A 23,389-nucleotide genomic window follows, 5' to 3' on the forward strand; every position below is an offset into this window, starting at 1 on the left:
TCATAGTACAAAAATCACAGCGCATGCATGTAACAACCATTAATGTAATAACTAACCGGTAATCTAATAATACTCTATAATGTAATAATGTTTTGCCTATAATGTAATAATCACCGGATAATGTAATAATAATTTCTGCCCTATAATGTAATATTTTGTTTAGGCATAATGTAATAACTTGGCTTGCCTGATAATGTAATAACCTGCCAACCAATAATGTAATAACTGCCATGCCACCATCGAACCTGCCCCAATGAGTCATCCGTGATCTCCAAGCATTTCTCCATGTAAATCTGATGATCTGTGACTGCTGTATGCCTTCCTTATGTGCCAGTGCTTTGGTCTGTCTCATTTACACACACTGGCCATCCCATTAAGTAATGTTTTTTTACCTTTACATCCCCACCAATCATACAAATCTAAAAATGGGAGTTTACTTCGTCCTCATTACAATACCTATTTAAACAAATGATTGTTGGATGGTTAACTTTTATTTCTTATATGATTAATTTGGGAGCTACTGACTGTGTGTCTTACCTTCTGGGATAATAGAAGGAATTTACCCTGTCATGCGATGAGGTTTATGGTCTAATTGATCTATCATTGAAGGCACACGTAATATTACAGCTCCCCTAGTGGTTGCTCCTGTCTTATTCAGCAAATACTTCAATAGATTTTCAGGCAAGAGTAATTAGAAGTTATTGACAACCATTTGCAAAGTATGAAAAAAGATACGCCTTTCATGTGGCGTTTCCTCATAGAGGGCAGCAGTGTGGAGTAGTGGTTAGGGCTCTGGACTCCTGACCAGAGGGTTGAGGGTTCAATCCCCGGTCGGGGACACTGCTGTTGTACCCTTGAGCAAGGTACTTTACCTAGATTGTTCCAGTAAAAACCCAGCTGTATAAATGGGTAATTATATGTAAAAATAATGTGATAGTAATAATTGTAAGTCACCCTGGATAAGGGCGTCTGCTAAGAAATGTAATAATAATAATAATAATAATAATAAAAAAATGTCAATGTATATTTTCAATAAAACATTATTGACCACAGTTTTATTGAAAATACATAGCACATATTTAAGACCAATCCCCCAAAATGATAACGGATATGATGATGTACAACTCAATAACCATTCTATATAATGGACAGAAAAACATCTCTGACCATCTACGGCAGGGGTGCCCAATCCTGGTCCTGGAGGGCCGGTGTCCTCATGGCTTTTGTTCGAACTGTCCCCTAAATTACTTAATTGGACCAATCAAGCACTTATTAGAAGCTTAATTGGTCAAATTAAGCAATTTAGTGTACAGTTGGAACAAAAACCAGGAGGACATCGGCCCTCCAGGACCAGGATTGGGCACCCCTGATCTACGCCAATATCTTGTTTTTGTTAGTTACAAAAGACTTGATTTTTTTTTTTTTCCACCATCAGAGGATTTGTACCTTTTTTGTAGTTTTCCCATATGTCTACATAAGGAAGGCATACAGCAGTTACAGATCATCAGATTTACATGGACAAATGCTTGGAGATCACGGGTGACTCATCGGGGCAGGTTCGATGGTGGTATGGCAGTTATTACATTATTGGTTGACAGGTTATTACATTATCAGGCAAGCCGTTATTACATTATGCGTAAAAAAAAATATTGCATTATAGGGCAGAAATCATTATTACATTATTTGTTAAGTTATTACATTATCTGGTGATTAGTACATTATAGGCAAAAAAGTATTAAATTATAGAGTATTATTACATTACCAGTTAATTTTTACATTAATAGTTGTTACACATGCACACTCACATACAAACACTCACCCCCAAACTCCTCTCCCCAAAAAAGGATTTCTGGCTCCTTTTTATACATGTGATCACTCCCCAGTTAGCACCAATTACCTAATTGGGGAATGGTCACACCTGTGATTGCTGGCAGGGATAGATTTAACCCCATCCCTGCCATCCTTACATTCTCACACACACACTATTTACAGCAGCAGGGCTTCTGTCCTGCCACAGACACCATTAGAGATATATTTAGATGTTTTGAATTGTTTTGGTATGTTTTAAATCTTTGTAAGCAACTGTTTAAAGCAACAGGGAATCCACATGGATTGCATCAACCACTTATTTTTAGGGATTATCCCAGGATAATCACAGATACAGTACAGTAGGTGTGTGATACGATTCAGGTTGATTTTTTAGTGATGAAAAATGCAAAAAAAAAAAAAAAGTGACTCAATCCATAAGTTTAGAGTGAATACTGTACATGATAATTCTGCTCCAGTTATAAAGACCGTTGTATAAAAAAATGATTTGCTTATTTCCATGTTTTTGTTTTTTTTTTGGGGGGGGGGTTAGGTTACTACTTGGCATCGTTGTGCTGTGTCACCAGTTTGGTAAGAGCCTCCATTACAGATCCAGGGAGGCTACAGCAAAATCCAAACATCCCCCACTCTGGTAAGATCTCTTTGGTGCTCCTGTTAAAATAAATCTGAATGCAGTTAAATGTGGTTTATCACTGTGAATGTATCATTCGGCTCTGTTTTGCCTCAGTGAAGTAGCTTTAAAGTAAGAACATTACAGAACCCTGTCTCAACAACGTCTAAGTTCAGGGACTATATGCTCAATTACATCATTCAACTATAGTTTGCAAATTGAATATCTCCTTAAGTTTTTGATGCCCAAAGATAGAACTTGGTCATCATACTGAGTGATAGGAAAATACACACGAGGTATTTAAGGTCATCACCTGACTTAGGGCAGGTTGTATGTTTCCTTTGTAATTCTGAAGAGGTGACATATTAAACCCGTCTTGATTTCACATTATGGGTCTCATTTACGAAAGGGCGCTAAACTTTATGTGTGCAGTAATTGCCATTAGTGTGCACATTAATGATTTCTGTATTTGCAATTGTATTTATTATCTTGTGCGATACTTGCCATATTATGACGCACACTAAATTTAGTGCTTCACACTATGGTAATCAGAATGAATATGTGATTTTTATGGTAATGCCTGCTGATGTATTTAAATGAGCATCCAGCTCAGAATAATGAGATGAGCTGTATTCACATGGTATTTACTAAAGGGCGTTCATTTTAGTCTGCACATTAAAGTGATCATTTGTTAGTGTATATGGAGACCAAGCTTTAACCACTGATAGGCGAGCTATTTAAACCTCTTTTTTCTGGGCTGAAAACTAGTGATGTGCAGTTTGATTTTTTTTACTGACTCGATTGATTCAGTTTAGTGAATCAATTCAACAAATTTGTTTGTTTGATTCACTAGCAAGGGCCATATATATACTGTGCCTTGCTAAAGTATTCAGACCCCTGACCAATTCTCTCATATTACTGAATTACAAATGGTACATTGAAATTTCGTTCTGTTTGATATTTTATTTTAAAACGCTGAAACTCAAAATCAATTATTGTAAGGTGACATTGGTTTTATGTTGGGAAATATTTTTAAGAATATAATAATAAAAATATCTTGCTTGCATAAGTACACATTAATATTTCGTAGAGCCACCTTTCACTGCCATAACAGCTTTTAAGTCTTTTGGGGTAAGTATGTACCAGCTTTGCACACAGTGTCGGAGTGATTTTGGCCAATTCTTCTTGGCAGATTTGCTCCAGGTTGTTCAGGTTGGTTGGACGACGCTTGTGCACCACAATTTTCAAATAGTGCCACAGATTCTTAATGGGATTGAGATCAGGACTTTGACTGGGCCATTGTAGGACATTCACCTTTTTGTTCTTGAGCCACTCCAATGTTGCTTTGGCCTTGTGCTTGGGATCATTGTCCTGCTGAAAGGTCAATTTCCTCCCAAGCTTCAGTTTTTTAGCGGACTGAAGCAGGTTCTCTTGCAGTATTTCCCTGTATTTTGCTCCATCCATTCTTCCTTCAATTTTAACAAGATGCCCAGTCCCTGCTGATGAGAAGCATCCCCACAGCATGATGCTGCCACCACCATACTTCACTGTAGGGATGGTGTGTCTTGAGGCATGGGCAGTGTTAGGTTTGCGCCACACATAGCGCTCTGAGTTTTGGCCAAAAAGCTCTATCTTGGTCTCACGTGACCACAAAACATTTTCCCACATTGCAGCTGGGTCACTCTCATGCTTTCTGGCAAACTCCAGAAGTGCTTTCAGATGGTACTTTTTGAGTAACGGCTTCTTTCTTGCTACCCTCCCATACAGGCCAGTGTTATGCAGAGCTCTTGATATAGTTGACTGGTGCACCATTACTCCACTCCCAGCCACTGAACTCTGTAGCTCCTTCAAAGTGATTGTTGGCCTCTCTGTGGCTTCTCCTTCTTGTTTGAGCGCTGAGTTTTGAGGGACGGCCTTTTCTTGGCAGTGCCTGAGTGGTGTGATGCAGCTTCCACTTCCTGATTATTGATCTAACTATGCTCACTGGGATATCCAAACACTTGGATATTATTTTGTACCCTTTCCCTAATCTATGCATTTGTATTACTTTATCTCTAACTTCTGTAGAATGCTCTTTGGTCTTCATTTTCCTTCAGATTCACAGCCTGACCAATGATCCTTCAACAGTGGGGTTTTTATCCAGAAAATGTGACAGCAACTTTAATGGTTCACAGGTGGAGGCCAATGGTAAGGTAATTGTATCCTTGTTAGGGCAATTTCTTTCATCGCTGCAAACTGGGAGCTTCCACAGCACAGGGGTTGAATACTTATGCAAGCAAGATATTTCAGTTTTTTATTTTTCTTAAAGATATTTCCCAACATAAAACCAATGTCACCTTACAATAATTGATTTTGAGTTTCAGTGTTTTAAAATAAAATATCAAACAGAACGAAATCTCAATGTACCATTTGTAATTCAGTAATATGAGAGAATTGGTCAGGGGTCTGAATACTTTTGCAAGGCACTGTGTGTGTATGTATGTGTGTGTATATACAGTGCCTTGCGAAAGTATTCGGCCCCCTTGAACTTTGCGACCTTTTGCCACATTTCAGGCTTCAAACATAAAGATATGAAACTGTAATTTTTTGTGAAGAATCAACAACAAGTGGGACACAATCATGAAGTGGAACGAAATTTATTGGATATTTCAAACTTTTTTAACAAATAAAAAACTGAAAAATTGGGCGTGCAAAATTATTCAGCCCCCTTAAGTTAATACTTTGTAGCGCCACCTTTTGCTGCGATTACAGCTGTAAGTCGCTTGGGGTATGTCTCTATCAGTTTTGCACATCGAGAGACTGAAATTTTTGCCCATTCCTCCTTGCAAAACAGCTCGAGCTCAGTGAGGTTGGATGGAGAGCATTTGTGAACAGCAGTTTTCAGTTCTTTCCACAGATTCTCAATTGGATTCAGGTCTGGACTTTGACTTGGCCATTCTAACACCTGGATATGTTTATTTGTGAACCATTCCATTGTAGATTTTGCTTTATGTTTTGGATCATTGTCTTGTTGGAAGACAAATCTCCGTCCCAGTCTCAGGTCTTTTGCAGACTCCATCAGGTTTTCTTCCAGAATGGTCCTGTATTTGGCTCCATCCATCTTCCCATCAATTTTAACCATCTTCCCTGTCCCTGCTGAAGAAAAGCAGGCCCAAACCATGATGCTGCCACCACCATGTTTGACAGTGGGGATGGTGTGTTCAGGGTGATGAGCTGTGTTGCTTTTACGCCAAACATAACGTTTTGCATTGTTGCCAAAAAGTTCAATTTTGGTTTCATCTGACCAGAGCACCTTCTTCCACATGTTTGGTGTGTCTCCCAGGTGGCTTGTGGCAAACTGTAAACGACACTTTTTATGGATATCTTTAAGAAATGGCTTTCTTCTTGCCACTCTTCCATAAAGGCCAGATTTGTGCAGTATACGACTGATTGTTGTCCTATGGACAGAGTCTCCCACCTCAGCTGTAGATCTCTGCAGTTCATCCAGAGTGATCATGGGCCTCTTGGCTGCATCTCTGATCAGTCTTCTCCTTGTATGAGCTGAAAGTTTAGAGGGACGGCCAGGTCTTGGTAGATTTGCAGTGGTCTGATACTCCTTCCATTTCAATATTATCGCTTGCACAGTGCTCCTTGGGATGTTTAAAGCTTGGGAAATCTTTTTGTATCCAAATCCGGCTTTAAACTTCTCCACAACAGTATCTCGGACCTGCCTGGTGTGTTCCTTGTTCTTCATGATGCTCTCTGCGCTTTAAACGGACCTCTGAGACTATCACAGTGCAGGTGCATTTATACGGAGACTTGATTACACACAGGTGGATTCTATTTATCATCATTAGTCATTTAGGTCAACATTGGATCATTCAGAGATCCTCACTGAACTTCTGGAGAGAGTTTGCTGCACTGAAAGTAAAGGGGCTGAATAATTTTGCACGCCCAATTTTTCAGTTTTTTATTTGTTAAAAAAGTTTGAAATATCCAATAAATTTCGTTCCACTTCATGATTGTGTCCCACTTGTTGTTGATTCTTCACAAAAAATTACAGTTTCATATCTTTATGTTTGAAGCCTGAAATGTGGCAAAAGGTCGCAAAGTTCAAGGGGGCCGAATACTTTCGCAAGGCACTGTATATATATATATATATATATATATATATATATATATATATATATATATATATATATATATATATATATATAAAATCGTAATGTACCTGAAAATGTCTATAAAGATTGTATGTAGGACAATATACTCAAATATACTACACAAAAACCTGCTGCCCTCTGCAAGAAAGCTGAAACTGGGACAACAACCCAAAGCACACAGCCAAAGCTACACTGGAGTGGCTAAGGAACAAAAAGGTAAATGTCCAGAGTGGCCCAGTCAGAGCCCCGACCTAAATCCAATCGAAAATTTGTGGCATGACTTGAAGATTGCTGTCAATCAACGCTCCCCAAGGAACTTAACAGAGCATGAACAGTTTTGTAAAGAAGAATGGTCAAATATTGTCAAATCTAGGTGTGGAAAGTTGGTAGAGACCTATCCCAATAGACTCACAGCTGTAATTGATGCCAAAGGTGCTTTCACTAAGTATTAACTCAGGGGGGTGGAGACTTATCCAATTATGATTAGGGGTCTACTTAAATCGCGGTAAATGTACGTATTTTTCATGGGTATGTTGCAGAATAAAATTTGGATTTCGCGGACCTGTTTAAACATTAAATAAACCTAAGTAGAGAGTATTTCAGAACACTTGTAAAGCCTAAAAATAGTGGTACTTGCTTCCTTACTAAAACTGAGTGCTGTCATTTGTTAAAGGCAAGCATGCAGCATCCCCCTTCAGTTGACTTGCCCATACATTGAGACTGCACGTTCTGCATCCACTGAATTGGTTGGAAGTTAAGGCAAAGCTTTGCCAAGTTATACAGATGTGGAAATCGATTAGAAACAGCCCAAAAACTCGGTTACACAAGGGCATCTGGCATACTATAATAAAGGAAATGTATGCAGCATGTTCGTTGTCATGTTATTTGTCCCATCCAATAATTTATTTTATTAGTACCGAGTCAAAACATAGAGAACGTGACTATTCGGGTCTAAACTTCCAACTGCGAAAAAGTAAGTAGCAGGTTGAAGCGAGGCGGCTGTGCTGGATAGTTTTAGTACTGATTTAACTTGCAGACAGGAATACTTTTAGTCTGGGCTGACGTTCCATTTTGGTTTCTGAAATCTGTTTATTTTACGTTCTGTTCAGCAGCCTCTGTAGTAGCCTTTTGTTTAATGTGTGATTCTGAAGCTAAATAGCGATCGATTGTATTTTCTCCAAAGACACATTAAGTTATGCAAAACAATTACCTCCATCTGCATGTACAGTTTCTTTGGGAAATATCTTGAAACGATCATCAGTCAAAATATACTTTGCTTTTTTTTGTCGTCCATTTCTACTATTTTACCTCCAGTGCTGAAAACTAGATTTTAGCAACCTAAATCAAAACAATGCAGCACCAACTTTGTCCCACCCCCTACTGCACAGTACAGATCACATAAAAGCAGTACAGACGCACTGATAGGCTGATTAAAACTTTGTCATTTGAATAGTAAACAAGAATGTTAACCGCTTTGGAGAATTTCTTTATGTAAATGTTATTTATGGACGTTTTTTGTTTGTTTGATTTTTGCTTAATTGCAATGCAAACAGGACTGCGAAGGAATAAAAAAGGGTTATCTACAGAAGGAAGATATGTAGTTTGCGTCTCTTGCGTTGTGCAGTAGTTCATTTAAACAAGGTTCTTTTTTTCCTCTCCCTACTTGTTTGTATACATTGGCCCCTAAGAGGTGAATTTCGCGGTGACCCCTCAATTTTACGATTTCCGCAAAATCGCAATTTAGGTAGACCCCTAATTTATGATCTTTCAGTTTTGTATTTAATATATAATTTTTATTCTCAATAAAAACTTTTTTCCCCTTAACAGTGTGGAATATGGTGTGTAGAGAAGTGGAAAAAAAATCCTCATTTAAATGCATGAAACTCTGAGGCACTGACACAACAACATGAGAAAAAAGTTCAAGGGGATGTAGGCTTTCTATAGGCACTGTATGTGTGTGTACATATATTGAGCTAAAATATATATATATATATATATATATATATATATATATATATATAATGTGGGGCTATTTGCAAAACAACCCCATCCCAAACACAAACAAATATTGGGGTTCTAAAAATGTAAATTAACCTCAGATGTGGTCGACCTGATCAAGATGGGGTCATATTTCGGGTTGGGGTCCTAACATGTAGTTGAAAGTTTACATACCCCAATGGAAATTTATAATTTCTAGAAATTTCTCAAACAAATAATTATAGGTAAAATCTTTTGTAGCAAAAGTTTTACTTTTGTGGATGAGGGAAAAAAGTTACAAGAAATGGATGTCTACAATTATTTATTTCAGCAATGTCTTTGTAAAACTCAAAATGCTAATTCAAAAGTATTCATACCCTGACAAGGAACATGAAATTAATAGCTAGTTGAGGCACATTTTAGCAATAATAACATCTTTTAAATGATTAGGATATTTGTCAATGAGCTTTTGGCATGATTCTTTCATTTTTTTGACCATTCTTCAATGCAAAATTGTTCCAGTTCATTTGAATTCTGAGGACTTTTCTTGTGCACAGCCTTCTTCAACTCATACCAAAGATTCTCAATCGGATTTAGATCAGGACTTTGACTAGGCCATTCCAGAACCTTGATTTTACTCTTCTTTAACCACTCTGAAATAGATTTTAATGTATGCTTTGAGTCGTTGTTGTTGGAATGTCCAGTTGCGCTTTAAACAGGTTTTGTAGCGGAGGGTTTCAGATGATTGGACAATATCTTTTGATATGCTATGGAATCCATTTTACCATGTATTGGACCTAACTTTCCTGGGCCATTAGAGGAAAAATAGCCCCATAGAAGGATATTACCACCTCCATGCTTGACAGTAGGTATGGTGTTCATTTCTTTGTACACCTCACCAAACTTTATCCAAATGTAGTGACTATTGGCGTGACCAAATAGCTTGATTTTTGTTTCATCACTCAATAAAACCTTTGACCAGAACTCATATCCATCATTGAAATGTTGTTTTGCAAACTTTAAGCGATTGTCCTTGTGAAGTTTTCCTAAGAGTGGCTTTTTCCTTGGCCTGCAACCATTGAGACCTTCACCATACAGTACTTGACCTATGGTTGAAATGGAAACCCCAGTCCCACTTGCAGCAAATTCACTTTGAATATCTTTGGCAGTCAATCTCGGATTGTTATTAACCTTCCTCACAATTCTTCTACTTGTTCTTGGTGAAAGAATGTTGTGACAGTACCATGAGTCTTGTACTTCTTGATAATAAAAGCAATAGCTGAAATTGGGATACTCAAATGCATGGAAATCTTCAGCTTTATGACAATAAATAATTTTCTGTCTAAGGTCTACAGATAGCTCTTTACTTTTTCCCATACTGACTTATTGGTAATGACAGCAATCATCCTATGCCTAACCCTTTTATACTCTCTAAGAATGTTCACCTAAAATCCAGCATTTTCATATTGAAATTTCTTGAACCTTGTAGACAATGTATAGAAATTATAAATTTCCATTGGGGTATGTAAACTTTTGATATATATATATATATATATATAAACACAGACATCTTATTCAGCATTTGTTTTATAATTAAATAAATATTAGGCCTATTACATGGTTATCTTTCCTAATATTTTTACTTTTTTGCTGCGAGAGGAGCTGCGGCTTTTTCTGGGAGACAAGACACTTCAGCTTCGCTTCAGCCCCGCTCTGGCAGCCGAACCTGGGGCGAGCCCATTCCCTCTTCCCCTCTCCCAAACCGCTGTCCTTCTCGCACTTGGTTTGCTTGTCTGTCGCTTCGAACTGTAGTGTGCAAGGTATATTTGTATTTGGACTAGTTTAAATTGCAATAATAAAATACCTTTTTTGAATTCAAGTCATGCAGAACCCAACCTCTATCGGAATAATCAGACTAGACAACGTTTCTAGTTAATACAAAGAAACAGTTTTATCAGAAATAAAACTAAATAAAGGAAGAATTAAAGGTACAACAACTAAACTAAAATAATACAAGAATTAACTAAACAGTACAGAAAAGAAAGTTTAAACAACAACACGCCACTCCTGCTGCTTGATCAGCGATCCAACGCAATCTATGGGAGATTCCCTTAAAGGTTACAATTGCATTCCTGACAGCTATTTAAGATGAAGTTTAGTCTTAACAGGGGTATCTTTAATAACACCAATATTTACTTTCGTTAATATTTGATAATCAAAGCATCGTTAAATCAGTGATTATAATATAGTTTTGGTTCAGAAGGCAATTCTCACTCTTGCGAGATAAAGACGCTTTTGGGCGCTGCGGCCCCTTGTTATTAATTGGTCTGCTATTCCTCCCCCTGTCGGCTGGATTTATGAGATGTACTGTTTTCTGTCTTAGGTGTCAAAGTACCCAGAACTGGGGAGGGCTTAGGTCTGCCAGGGTGTTCTCGGCTCTCCGTGCACCAGTGACCCCTGTAGTCCGGCCGGGCGCCTGCGGGCTTGCCTGTAAGCTGTCCGAGAGCTGCGTTGTCCTCCGACGCTCTTCACCCTCCCGAGCACAGGGGTGGTAGCGGTGAGCTGAGCCTAAAAATAATTGGACATATCATATTGGGAGAAAAATAATAAAAATAATTGGCAACGACTAAATTTATATTTAAAAAAAACAAACAAATAAGCAAAAAAAACCTGCTAATTAAAATGATCCACGAGTGGGAATGTTAGCTTTATTTTTTTGTTGTAAAAAATAGTGATTATATGGTGCTTTATGCATGGTTAATTCACAGAAAGTTACATTTTTGCTTCACTATATGTGCATTATAGAGAGGGAGTTATTTTGTATTTTAGTCAGATGTGTGGTGTTATGTGTCCCGCGGCTCCCCCCCCCGTTTTAACGCTCTTCGGGTACAACGCTCATATTGTATGCCCCTCCGAAACGCGCGTTATAGTAGGGAGTGCTGTATATACCGGATGTACTGTGTGTAATTTATATATTTATATATATATATATATATATATATATATATATATATATATTAGTCATCAGTTGAAAGCACTATTACTATGTGGTTGATTCTGTGACATTATGCAGTAACTTGTCCCTTCTGAGTCAGTTCTAGGAATTGAGAAACTCTACTGGTATTTTTAACTAGTACAGCACTTGTATTGTCTTCATTTCTTTGCAATAAAGTACTTAACTGAATTTTCAATTGGCAGACAAAGAAAGTATTCAGATTGAATTTGTGCTGTGGTTGTAAGGCTGTTCAAGTGTTCCAGATGGCACTCTCACATTATCTGTCCCTCAGCTTTTACACTTGTCATGGCAAATTCCAAGCCAAAAGCAGGATTACTCCTTTTTTTTTTTTTTTTTTTTTAGAATCAGATTTTCTCTGGTGCTTGAAATACATTTTGAAACCATTTTTTTTTAAATGTATGTTTTACTCTCAACATCTTAAACTATATGTATACACTACAAATCTAAGGCCATTTTGATTGCTGCCATGGGAACTTATATAAACATGCAGGTGTAGAGGATATGTGAGCTTCAGATCTGAGCCATCGTAAAAATTAATTTTATTTGGCAGACACAGCAGCCACAAACTCTACTAACTTCATATTAACCAATGCTGAAGGAAAGGCCAAATTATAAGCGGCCACTTGATCAATGGTTACTCTAGCAACCAAGTAACAGGATAACATAATTAAGCACTCAAAGCTATTTGAATGCAGGCCTTGTAGTTTGAGACAGGATATGAAATGCCTTGCAGACTGAGCACTCAGACCCAGAATGGTATGAAAGGTGATACGTAGACAGATTTTTGCAGTTTGCAAAACTCCTTAGTCTGAAAGCTTCTTGCAAAAAGGTACAAGAAGTTAACATGCCAAGGTATACAAATCTTTGAAAAACCACAAAGTAGCTTTTCCGAAGGCTCATGATGTTTTACAAGATATATAGTGATACACTGCACCATAAAAGTCCTCTGGATTATATTAGCCCTTTTCAAAAACTAAAAAGAGGTGTAATGCTACGTCTTTCTCTCATGGTCAAGGATGTACTGCGTGTCCTGATGTACCGAGTCGGCCATTAAAAGATGAAATGATATCCAAACATAGCAGAAAGCGAATAGCTACTCTCCACAAACTGGGCAAAGTGTTAAATGTGCATAGACCAGCACTGGTTCGTTTTGCTAGGGTTTATATGCCTTCTCTGCTATACTATAGATTGACCACTAGGGGGAAGTATAGTTCACAATTCTACTGAATTTGATCATTGAAACATTCGTCTCATTCCTGGTGTAAAAGATGTAAGAGTTATTTACACAGGGATTTGCACAGACATAAAAAAATGCGTCTAGCAGTTCTGATTTTGTTATTATGCCCCACTGCTAATGCTAATGTGTTTGGAATCCTGTTTCACCAACAAGCTTTGTTCAAAACATTGAAGAAATGTTGATGTAAGTATGATGGTTAAATGAAATAAATAAAACGAGCAAAGTGTTTTCACCAACAGTCATATAACTTTAGAGCAAGCCCTTCCTCCCTGGTTCTTTCCATGCCTAGCCTTGCCTTTGGGTTTTGTAGTACTGTAGTAGTGTTTACTTTAGTGTGCCTCATTTTTTTATGAATAAAGAGAAGTTGGAACCTCCCCTCTATTTCCTTCATTCCTGACAAGTAATGCACAACAGAGGTGCTCAGACCTTCTAGCTTTAAATCTATCATAAATAGGGCTGTATTTTTTCATGGTAAAAAAATGGCTTATTTCACTGCATTCACGGTCTAAATATGGGTAATTCAAGATATTTCACAATTTAAACATAACATTTATTAAAGCAGAAAAAAATGGTGTTGTCACATTCAAAATTGATTCTTTTCTCGTTATTATACAACAAATGTTACTAAATATTTAAAGGCTTACCTGAAAAACAGTAAATGCTAAATTGTAAAATATTTATTTTTTATGTACAACATTGATTCTATTTTCGCCACCAGTGAATTTTCAAACAGCATACAAACATAAATCAATGTAAAAATAACAACAGATACAGTACGTGAAAAGTCCCCTTCTTGTACTAGACACAGCGATCTTTAGCAGAAATATTTATGATCTTTAATGTAGCTGGTTTCTTTCGTTGAGGACATTTTAAAGAAACTGTGCAGCTCTACGCAGCGTGTTCAGTCATTTACAGAAAGCAAACTAAACCTAAATGCAGTGTAACAGGTAGTGCGTCGATAAGGCAAACATTTGCTGTATTTATTTTTAAGTGATAAATATGTATATTTACACTTTTCTTTCAGAAATAGGAAGTTACACGAGGAACTTCATATTACACAGTAATGGGTAAATTTCATGGAAATCCATGATAACCATGAAAAAAAATTCACCTTTAGATAAGCTTATTAGAATACAGTGTAAGGGAATTAATATTTTGTTGCTGTAAGGGGTCATTTTATACCATGCAAGGAAGATTTGCTCAGAAGTAAAGGTATAGTGGTTGTGATATTAAAATTAAAAGGCTGATTTGTATATCTTTTTTTATACTGTTCCACTTTTCATGTCCACCTACAAGTTTCAAGATTTTTCAGAGGAAATACTGCATTAGATTTTAAGAAGGAATCAAAACTTTGCAAACCCACTTTCACCTGATCTATGCAGATTTGGTGTTTTAAGCTTAAATACAGGTCCGATTTAAAAGTATAATAGCTCCAAGAAGGGGATCTGCTTCAGAAAAGCACTATTGTATTAGATTAGGCTTTGGCTATTGACTGTTCTACACCTCCACTAACCTCGCAGGTAGGGGAAGACTGATCTGCAGTGCTGAGTTAGGTCTGCCATTCACCCTTTATTCTTCTCTCTTTTCAGAAAGAGATTGGTGGCAGTTGTGCAATAAATGCAACATGATGAGGCCAAAGAGGTCCCACCACTGCAGTCGCTGTGGACACTGTGTGCGGAGGATGGATCATCACTGTCCGTGGTAAGGATTCAGCGCATTGCAGAAAGGTTTTAGGTGTTTTACCTGGAGCATGTAAGTACTGTTGCATTGTTGTCTGTTATGTCATGTTTCACGTGTGGATCTCCAGATTATTTGCATGTTAAAATGGCTGTGTCTCTGGTTTAAGTTACATTTGATTGAAGATCAAATGTGACTTAAACCAGGGCAGCAGTGTAGAGTAGTGGTTAAGGCTCTGGACTCTTGACCGGAGGGTCGTGGGTTCAATCCCTAGTGGGGGACACTGCTGCTGTACCCTTGAGCAAGGTACTTTACCTAGATTGCTCCAGTAAAAACCCAAATGTATAAATGGGTAATTGTATGTAAAAATAATGTGATATCTTGTAACAATTGTAAGTCGCCCTGGATAAGGGCGTCTGCTAAGAAAGAAATAATAATAATAATAATAATAAAAGATGACTGATAGCACGTGGGAGTCCATCCGGTTCTGATTGACATGTCTGTTGCTACAGACAGTCCGGTATAAGCTGCAGGCAATGGTCTCCATGTGAAAACAAACTCTGCTTTTCAGTGTAAACTGGTTGTTGTACCTCAAAACTGTCTGGTGTTTATTTGAAGTATGGTTTGTAAATATGCATTCTTATTGATACTACTGAAAGTTCATTGTGAATACTACTGCAAATATACAAGCCACTGACCTGTGATTCCCAAAGTTAACCTTTTTTTTTTTGTTTTGCAATCTGCAGACCAAACATCTTGCACATATTTACACACTGGTCCTGTTTTAATGATCTAAAGTGTTCAGGGTCTGATTGTTACCCATAAACTTGCACCGCACACAAAAAAATTAAAATAAAAACCTTTTTTGAAAACCGCAGGGAGTTTTATCCACGCATTTGTATATTACAGGACATCTGAGTTTAATGACAATTAACTTGTTTTGCAACATAGAAATATACTAGGGAACACACTTTATTGTGATGTTTTATATCATTTTATATTAAATGATTTATTTCTTTTTTAAAATGGAACATTTGCCTGCAAAAAGTGTATTTGTTATATAATATACTCAGAATCTCATTCTGAGATTCTGATCTTGAAGCTCCTTTAAATGTTGGTTTCCTGTCAGTGTAATGCTCATTGTGGTCATTGTGGTCCCATTGTGGTCCCTATTGGCACAAGGAAGTACAGTTTCCTCTCGATACTGGTTGATGAGAGCAACGCTATTTGTGGTCCCCACTGGACAAAAAGGAACATTAATTTCTGAGAATTAGCTATGCTGAAGAGATAGCCTGTATATTTGGTCAAAGTAAAACATAAATCCATTAATAAATATTGAAATTATTGATTTATGTATTCACTTCATAGACATTTATTTCTTCCTTTTCTATCTTATTTTATTTTTCACTATCAGATATAAACACTGCCATTTAATACTGTATGAAACGAAAATAAATACTCAACAGTTCTTGTTCTGTTTTATATTAGTGAAGATTTTTGTACATTAAAGTTGTTATGATTTCTTATATTTTTACTTTCAAATTAAACAATATATTGTAACGATCTGGACAATTGCTTTGTTGCAGGACTTGTTGTCTGTTCAGTTTGTCTCATCTGTCTGTTATGTACAGTACATGTATTGTAAGGGGAACGGGTCACACTGTTACTTAGCATGGGAAGGGGGAGTGAGTGAATAAGTGGGGAGAATGTGTGTTGCTGTTTGGTTGTGACTGGTTGATGAGCCGGACAGTGGCGGGAAACGACAGGAGGCTATATAATAAGAGCCTAGGGACTGGAGACGGCTCAGTGCTGAACTTGATTGATAAACTGTAGGTGCGAGCGTGTGAGCTGTGACCGGAGAGAATATGCAGTGAAATTGCCAAGACTAAAACGTAGGGTTATTATTTTGGTGCCATGAATTCCGGCCCCTGACAGGAATTCTCTGTAGTTTCAAATAAAACAAACATTTTGAGAATTCAACACCGTCTACCTGAGTACTACTTCCTAAACATGAAAATGTTACAATATACTAAATGAACGGATCAAGCTTATTATGATAGTTGGAAAATCAGATGAACGCTTTCAATACAATCTGGATAATACATAATCATTATTAACAAAATCTTGTTAAAAACTGTAACTTTACGGCTATACTAATTGCAAATGTTGTAAAATGTAAGGACAAACTTTATGGTGTGAAAGCTAGGGCGTGCAAGCTGCATTGGAAGCATGTCTTGGGTTCGATTCCCACACAGGGTTTATATTGCAAACTTAAAAAAAAAAAAAAAAAAAAAAGTATTTTATTTATGTGTAACAAACACATTTGTAATGTGAAAAAAATGTAGTTGATATGAATGACACTTTCATTGAACATACATACTTTTGCACACATAACTTTAACGTGCATTTATATATATATATTAGGCAGGATTTGAACCCTAACTAGTCATACTTTCACTCCAACTACATAACTGCTACGCTACACAGATTCACATTTTAAACCTTTCAACAGACTAGGCTACTATTTACATTTACCCTAACCAAACGGCAATCCATTGCCTCAATATAGGTTGAACAATTTTGCGATTCCCGTGTTATTATCCATTAAGTGAAAAAAGAAGAGAGAAACAAATTGCCAAGTTATCAAAAGTGCCCAGCCATTTGAAGTGGAGATATCAAAAACACGAAACCATTGGGGAAACCTTGCCCAGCGCAAAGCAAATAGGCACACCGGTAAAAGCGGTGGGGGTCAAGGTTGCCCCAATTGTTTCTACTAACTTGGCTTGTTTTTTTCAGGCACAAGAAAAGTGGATCGAACTTGCATCAAAAACATGGCTGGGCACTTTTGATAACTTGCCGTTTTTTCACATTTCCGATGTGTTTTTGTTTCAGATTAAGTTGACACAGAAGAGAATCATGTCCCTGTTCTCTCTGCAGGATTAATAACTGTGTTGGGGAGGACAACCACTGGCTCTTCCTGCAGCTGTGCTTTTACACCCAGGTCTTGAGTTTTTATACATTGGTGCTGGATTTCTGCCATTACTATTACTTCCAGCCTTTAACACCAGTTAATGCGGTAAGAAAATCTATACAATTATAAGTGTGTCTGAATGGAAGGCGTGTCATTAAATATGCATGTTTGTATGTTTTATATTGTGATAACATCACTATAAATAATTGATCATTACAACTTCCCAATCTTTATTACTACTCGTTTCATGTAACATATATGGAAAGTACAGTATTGTATAAATTAGAAAAGAAAAAGAGAAATTATGTCTTGACAATATATGAAGGAGGTTGTATATTTAGTGCTGCAACACTGCTGACCTATATACAGGTCTAGGAACAATAACGGCAATTTAAAAAAAAAAAAAGACTACTATTAACAAACAAAAGGGTAAAATCACAATATTAAACCATACAAATCTGCTGCATATTTAATTAAACTGTTTTGTATCTTAAATGAACTATAATGTTGGTAAGCCAGATCTGTTTAATGTTGGATTCACCCTACAAGTTTTGATTTTACTTTATTTTATATTCATGTGTGCTAATCTAAACACTTGGCTAAAATCTCATATTTAAATATTCTGGAAAATGTAATGCAAGGAATTTGCTTTGTCATCAACTGATGCCTCAAATGATGCACTGACAGGAAAAAAAAAACATTGAGACAGTACCTGAAACTGAAAATAAAGACCCTTCCAACAATGAAAATACAACACAAATGTAATTGTTAAAATAAAGTAATTTTCAATGTATTCACCCAGTCCTTGCATTCCACTATTCCAAAAGTAAAAAACATACTGCAGCATCACATGGTCATTTTTGTTAACATCATACAGATGGATTGATTTACATTGAACAAATAAAAAACACACCATGCATTGCCAGTGTTGGTCCTGGAACATTTTAGAAACTCTTCAGCTAAAGCACACACTTTTTCTCATTAAAATGTATTTGTGTAGGTGACTGTGACAATTTGACATAGGGTATTCATCCCATTTATAAAGATATGAATACATTGATTTAAGGATTGCTGGTGGATAATTATTAGTTAATTCCTCATTACATGTTAAAACTTCACACATCAATTCCTGTGAAAACAAGAACTATTGCTGCTGGTAAAGTGAATTGATGGAATATTAAAGAAGAACACAGTGTGATGAAAAAAGCAGTGACTAATGTTTTCCAAAGTTGTGTTTGGACTCTGTAGAAAGTAAAACAAATCTGTATACAAAAGCACTGTGCAAGGATGTAGTAACTGAATCTATTTTCTTCTAACCTTCTCCGGAAACCCCCTTACTGTAAAACAGATGTGATTTAGAAAACATGAATCATAAAAGTTCTGTGCCACACATAAAATCAAGCACTCCTGTCTAGGCTTAATTATCTGGACCTTGGACTGGGTGTTGGAAGACCCGGGTTTCATACAAACCAATAGCATTTGCACCTTTATATAAACGCATATTTTCAAATGTGATGAACAAAATGAAAATATGATTAATAAAAACAATTAAAAAGGAAAAATTAAAAAGCTGAAAGTTATGATTCAGCATCAAACCACATAGCTGCAGTCCTATTTATGTACATTATTACAAACATTTATTAAATGGAGATAATAGAGTATTTTTTTTTTAAAGAAGTGCAGCCAAGTTTTTTCAGATCTGTATAATGCTTAAATCAAACACTACTTTTGAATAGAATGTACAGATTAATCTTGGTTTAAACAAGAATGTGTTTCCTCACAGAACTGCATTTCAGATTGCTTTTCAAAAAATGCTTTAATTTGTTTCTATATTTATTTTATTTAACATGTACAAGGGGTGTGTGGCACATTAACTAATCTGAAAAAAACTCATAATTGATATAATCGCTTCATAGTGAAATTGCAGCTGCTACGCTCTCAAAACAGGCTTTTCAAATAAGTAATTTGGTAAAAAATAGACCCTGCAGAAAAAAACCATAACTAATGATGTCTGGAATATGTTTCAGAGCTGTACCTCGACCTGATAAAAATAAAGATTTGAATAATACAAATCCAGATGTTGATGAGTTAAACAGTTGTATTTAAATTATGTTTTCCCCCATGATTTCTATGATTCATTCGTACCTATTAACTTCAACAATCGTTTTGTTTTTATAGGAGCTGTTTGTATTCAAACATGAATTGGCCTTCCTGAGACTATCCACATGTATGGGTTTGCTGATGTTTGGAGGCATAAGTGCTCTCTTCTATACACAGCTAATGGGCATACTGACAGTGAGTAATGTTTACACATTCTACTAATATAAGAGTTTTAAAGAACTGTGAGCCTTTAAAACTAAGTACAAAGTCAAATCTGGCAGTTTTTTAGTACAGATCCTACAAACAAAACAGAAGCATATACTATAACACTCACAGAACTTGTAGAACCAAAACGGTTTTGTAAAAAGGCAATTGCTGTTAAAACCAATCCTACTTCACCTTCATCTAACTGTTATTATAGAGCTAAGGCTCATTAGCATCTTATATGAGCTTTTGCTGAAATTAAGAGCCTTATACTAAATAGTTTCAGATGGGAGATAATGCTCTAAGTGCCCAGGTTTTAAATACACAATGTTTTACAGTTAATGAGTGACATTACCTTAAACGTTTGCAATGCTAATATCAGTCTGTTATTTCAGAAAGTACAAATAAAGAGGTCTTAGCCTCTGCACAGATAGCACTAACATAATATAATTGGTGTGGGAAAAAAAGCTTTTTCTAAAATCACTATAAAATGCTGTATGTATGTAATTCTCTATTGTTGGCTGGGATAATTCCAGAGTGTTAGTGAGCGGCCAGGTAGTAATTCCTTCATCCTGTGCAAGGCTCATTACGAGCTTCTGTTCTGCACCATCCTGCACCCTTCCTGTTCAGATCCCCTTTCATTGCAATCCCATCAATTCGAAATCCAAATAAAAGGTTAGAAATTTAGGTAATTGAGGTAAGTGCTTTATTTATTTTTTCTCAAAAAATGAATGGCAAAAGTTTTGCAAAAACAGATGATATTAATAACAATAACAATAACAATAATGACAGTGCAAATCAGAAAGTTGGCATTTACTGCATATACTTATTATAATAAAAACAAATACAAATTTTGATTCAAGTAAGATACTGTTTCATGTAAAGTGTGCTTTAAATGTTGACATACTTCTAAAAGCAAAGATAAGCTGCAGGAGCTTGTTTGATTTGATATTCTATGTTGTTTTGAAGCACTAAGTCACAATCTGTTGTCTATAATAGTATATAAGAAGGAAACCCCCATCTTCCTATGGTTTGTAGGTAATAGGATAAGCACTTTTGACTGTGATCCTTTAATTGATGACAGTGTGGGAGCTGTAAAAGTGGATTAACTGTGACCCAGTTAAAATAATTAGAGGTTACTGGTACCTTTAAAAATAACAGATACCCTAATCTTATTTTCCATCTAAAAAGTCTGATCTTCCAACCCTATGCTACCAGGTGTTTGAACAGGACCATGCATTTGCTAATACTAATCTGGGACCTAATTTTAAAGGATTTACATTTCTGGTTTAAAAAGAAGATTCCAAGAAGGATGTGCCTCAATTTATCCAGATGTGTTCATACACATGTGGGTTTGTTTGCTGCCCAAGGCACCAAAGATGAAAAGTGCAAAGTCAGAAAATCTTTCCTATTCCAGATTAATCTGGTTTATTAACTATTCATCATATTTGATATTTTCATCCAAAAACAGAGGGCCTACTATTTTATCCAAAAGGAAAAAAAAAAGATAATAATGGGATGTGAAACATTGGGAAACGGTCATCTTAGTGATGGTGAATCCCCGGGAGAAAAATCTACCCTTGTTGAATTCAGATTTAATTATTCTCTATGGAATTCTTTGTCTCATCATTTTCCATTATTTGACTTCCTTTTACTTGATTAGAGCCTCATCACAAATTCAGACTCTTCCTATGTCATTAATTGTTTTAGCAGTTCATTTTTCCAAATCGCAAAATGATTTCCCTGGGAAATGCATCTTTATAGAAGAGTCATTTTTACAGGGTATACATGTTGTGGTTAGTATTAACAATAGAGGTTAAACACCAAAATGAATAACAAGAGTTAAGGTCATGTCTTGTACAGTTTGAACTGTATTAAGTTGAGCAATTGTTCAGGTCCTGATCGTATGAAGTGGCATGAACAAAAAGATACAATGTGAACCTAGCTGTATAGGATAATAATACGATTCAAGTTAAGATTTTCCACTAACAATGTATTGAGGCAGAGGGGATACTTGTTGGACGGTAAGCTATACTTGAAGGGTACAGACTACCATATCTTCCTAGTTTGATTATTTTATTATTATGGTTGGAGTAAATAATGAAGGGTTAGATGAGGTAATTGACCTGGAGGACAGTAAAACAGTACTAAGTACATTTAATCCTTTTATGGTTGGGCCCCTTAATGTGTCAGGTGTTACTGTTGCCTCCTGCTTTCTGCCAACATTAAGTTGCATAGGAAAGCGCCTAACTGAACTAGCTGCCACAATACTTATTCAAGATATTTTATTAAACTAGTAGGCATCTGCTGTGTGTCATTAATATATGATATGAAAATTGACAACAAACCTTGAAATCAGCCCTTATCAACTGTCTATTTTACACCGTGGAGAAAACTTAAAACATACTTAATCTGTCTTCATCGTGAAAATGCACAATTTAAATTCTCGGATTAGCAAGTACAGTAAACTTGTTTACAAACAGAGAATTCATAACAGCAATCACTGTATGCAAGGGTTTTTAACGTGACTCTAATACATTTAACCTTATTTAGTCATGTTTTATAATTTTGTTTTTATGGTTAGTTGATAAGACATTTCAAACTCTTAATCTCAAACTGTGATTGTATAAACAGAAAAATGCCTGGCTCATTGGCAAATGGCAAATGAAAACGTCTTAGCATAGCTTTAAAAATGTTGATTGTCTCTGCACTCTGGATAATAACAGGTACTGAGATCCATACTATGTATCGGAGGGGAATTCCAACAAATAGCACTAGTTCTGAAAACATTTAATCAGTATTTTAGGACCAAGCCTACATGGTCCTCTCAAGCCAACCAAAACATGCTCTGCCAAAGATCTAATTTGGCCCCAATGAAAACAAAAGGGGGTATAGCAGATGTTTTAGATTGCTGGATCACAGATGATGATGATAGTAATTTTAATAATATACATGGGCACAGGTTATTGGTTACACTTTGGTGTACCAGTAGTTACTCTATAACCCTTGGAATAAGCTCTTCTTGTGCCGCTTTGAAGTTCAGTCAGCACGTCTCCTGATCATTGTTCATCTTCTCTATGACGGAGCAGCTGAGCTCTTTGCAGAGTTGTTCAACAGAGGAGCACAGACAATGCAGAATAATACAATACAGAGTTGCACAGTAACTCCTTTTAATAAGGTGACATGCAGCTAATTTCCTTTGATTGATTGATTTATTTATTTATTTATTTATTTATTTATTTATTTATTTATTATTATTATTATTATTTTTATTTTTTTTCTTGCAGGACACAACCACAATTGAAAAAATGTCCCACTCCTGTGATGAAATGTAAGTACATTTGTATACATGTCATTACATAACATTAATTTATTATAAATAACAAAAACATTTGTTTTTATAAACTTTGAGTTGTTCCTTATGTATTTATTTTTGCTCATAATCTGACAATGTCAACATGGTTGACAGGACTGATAGTTGCCTTACCTTCAACAGGCATCCACTTCCAGGTTTTATAAATAAATTCAACTTAATTCAATTTATGCCGTAATAAACATGCAATACTTTGTTACAAGCCAATCGCATCCCCTCTTGTCCTTATAAATCTATAGATTTTGTTAGGAAGCA

General features: G+C 36.2%; 1 protein-coding gene across 6 annotated transcripts in view; it reads left to right on the forward strand.

Moving 5' to 3' along the window:
- Positions 1–23,389, forward strand: part of zdhhc21 (zinc finger DHHC-type palmitoyltransferase 21) — a 41,520-nt gene that overhangs the window by 11,687 nt on the left and 6,444 nt on the right. For all 6 annotated transcript variants that reach the window (XM_034035584.3, XM_034035583.3, XM_059030053.1 and 3 more), the window contains exons 4-8: positions 2,360–2,458; positions 14,399–14,510; positions 17,424–17,562; positions 19,636–19,752; positions 23,049–23,092. In XM_034035584.3, the coding sequence (XP_033891475.3) occupies positions 2,360–2,458; positions 14,399–14,510; positions 17,424–17,562; positions 19,636–19,752; positions 23,049–23,092 (511 nt within the window). The remainder of the gene's footprint in view (positions 1–2,359; positions 2,459–14,398; positions 14,511–17,423; positions 17,563–19,635; positions 19,753–23,048; positions 23,093–23,389) is intronic.

Source organism: Acipenser ruthenus, chromosome 1, assembly GCF_902713425.1.
Source record: "Acipenser ruthenus chromosome 1, fAciRut3.2 maternal haplotype, whole genome shotgun sequence".
Classification (NCBI taxonomy): domain Eukaryota; kingdom Metazoa; phylum Chordata; class Actinopteri; order Acipenseriformes; family Acipenseridae; genus Acipenser; species Acipenser ruthenus.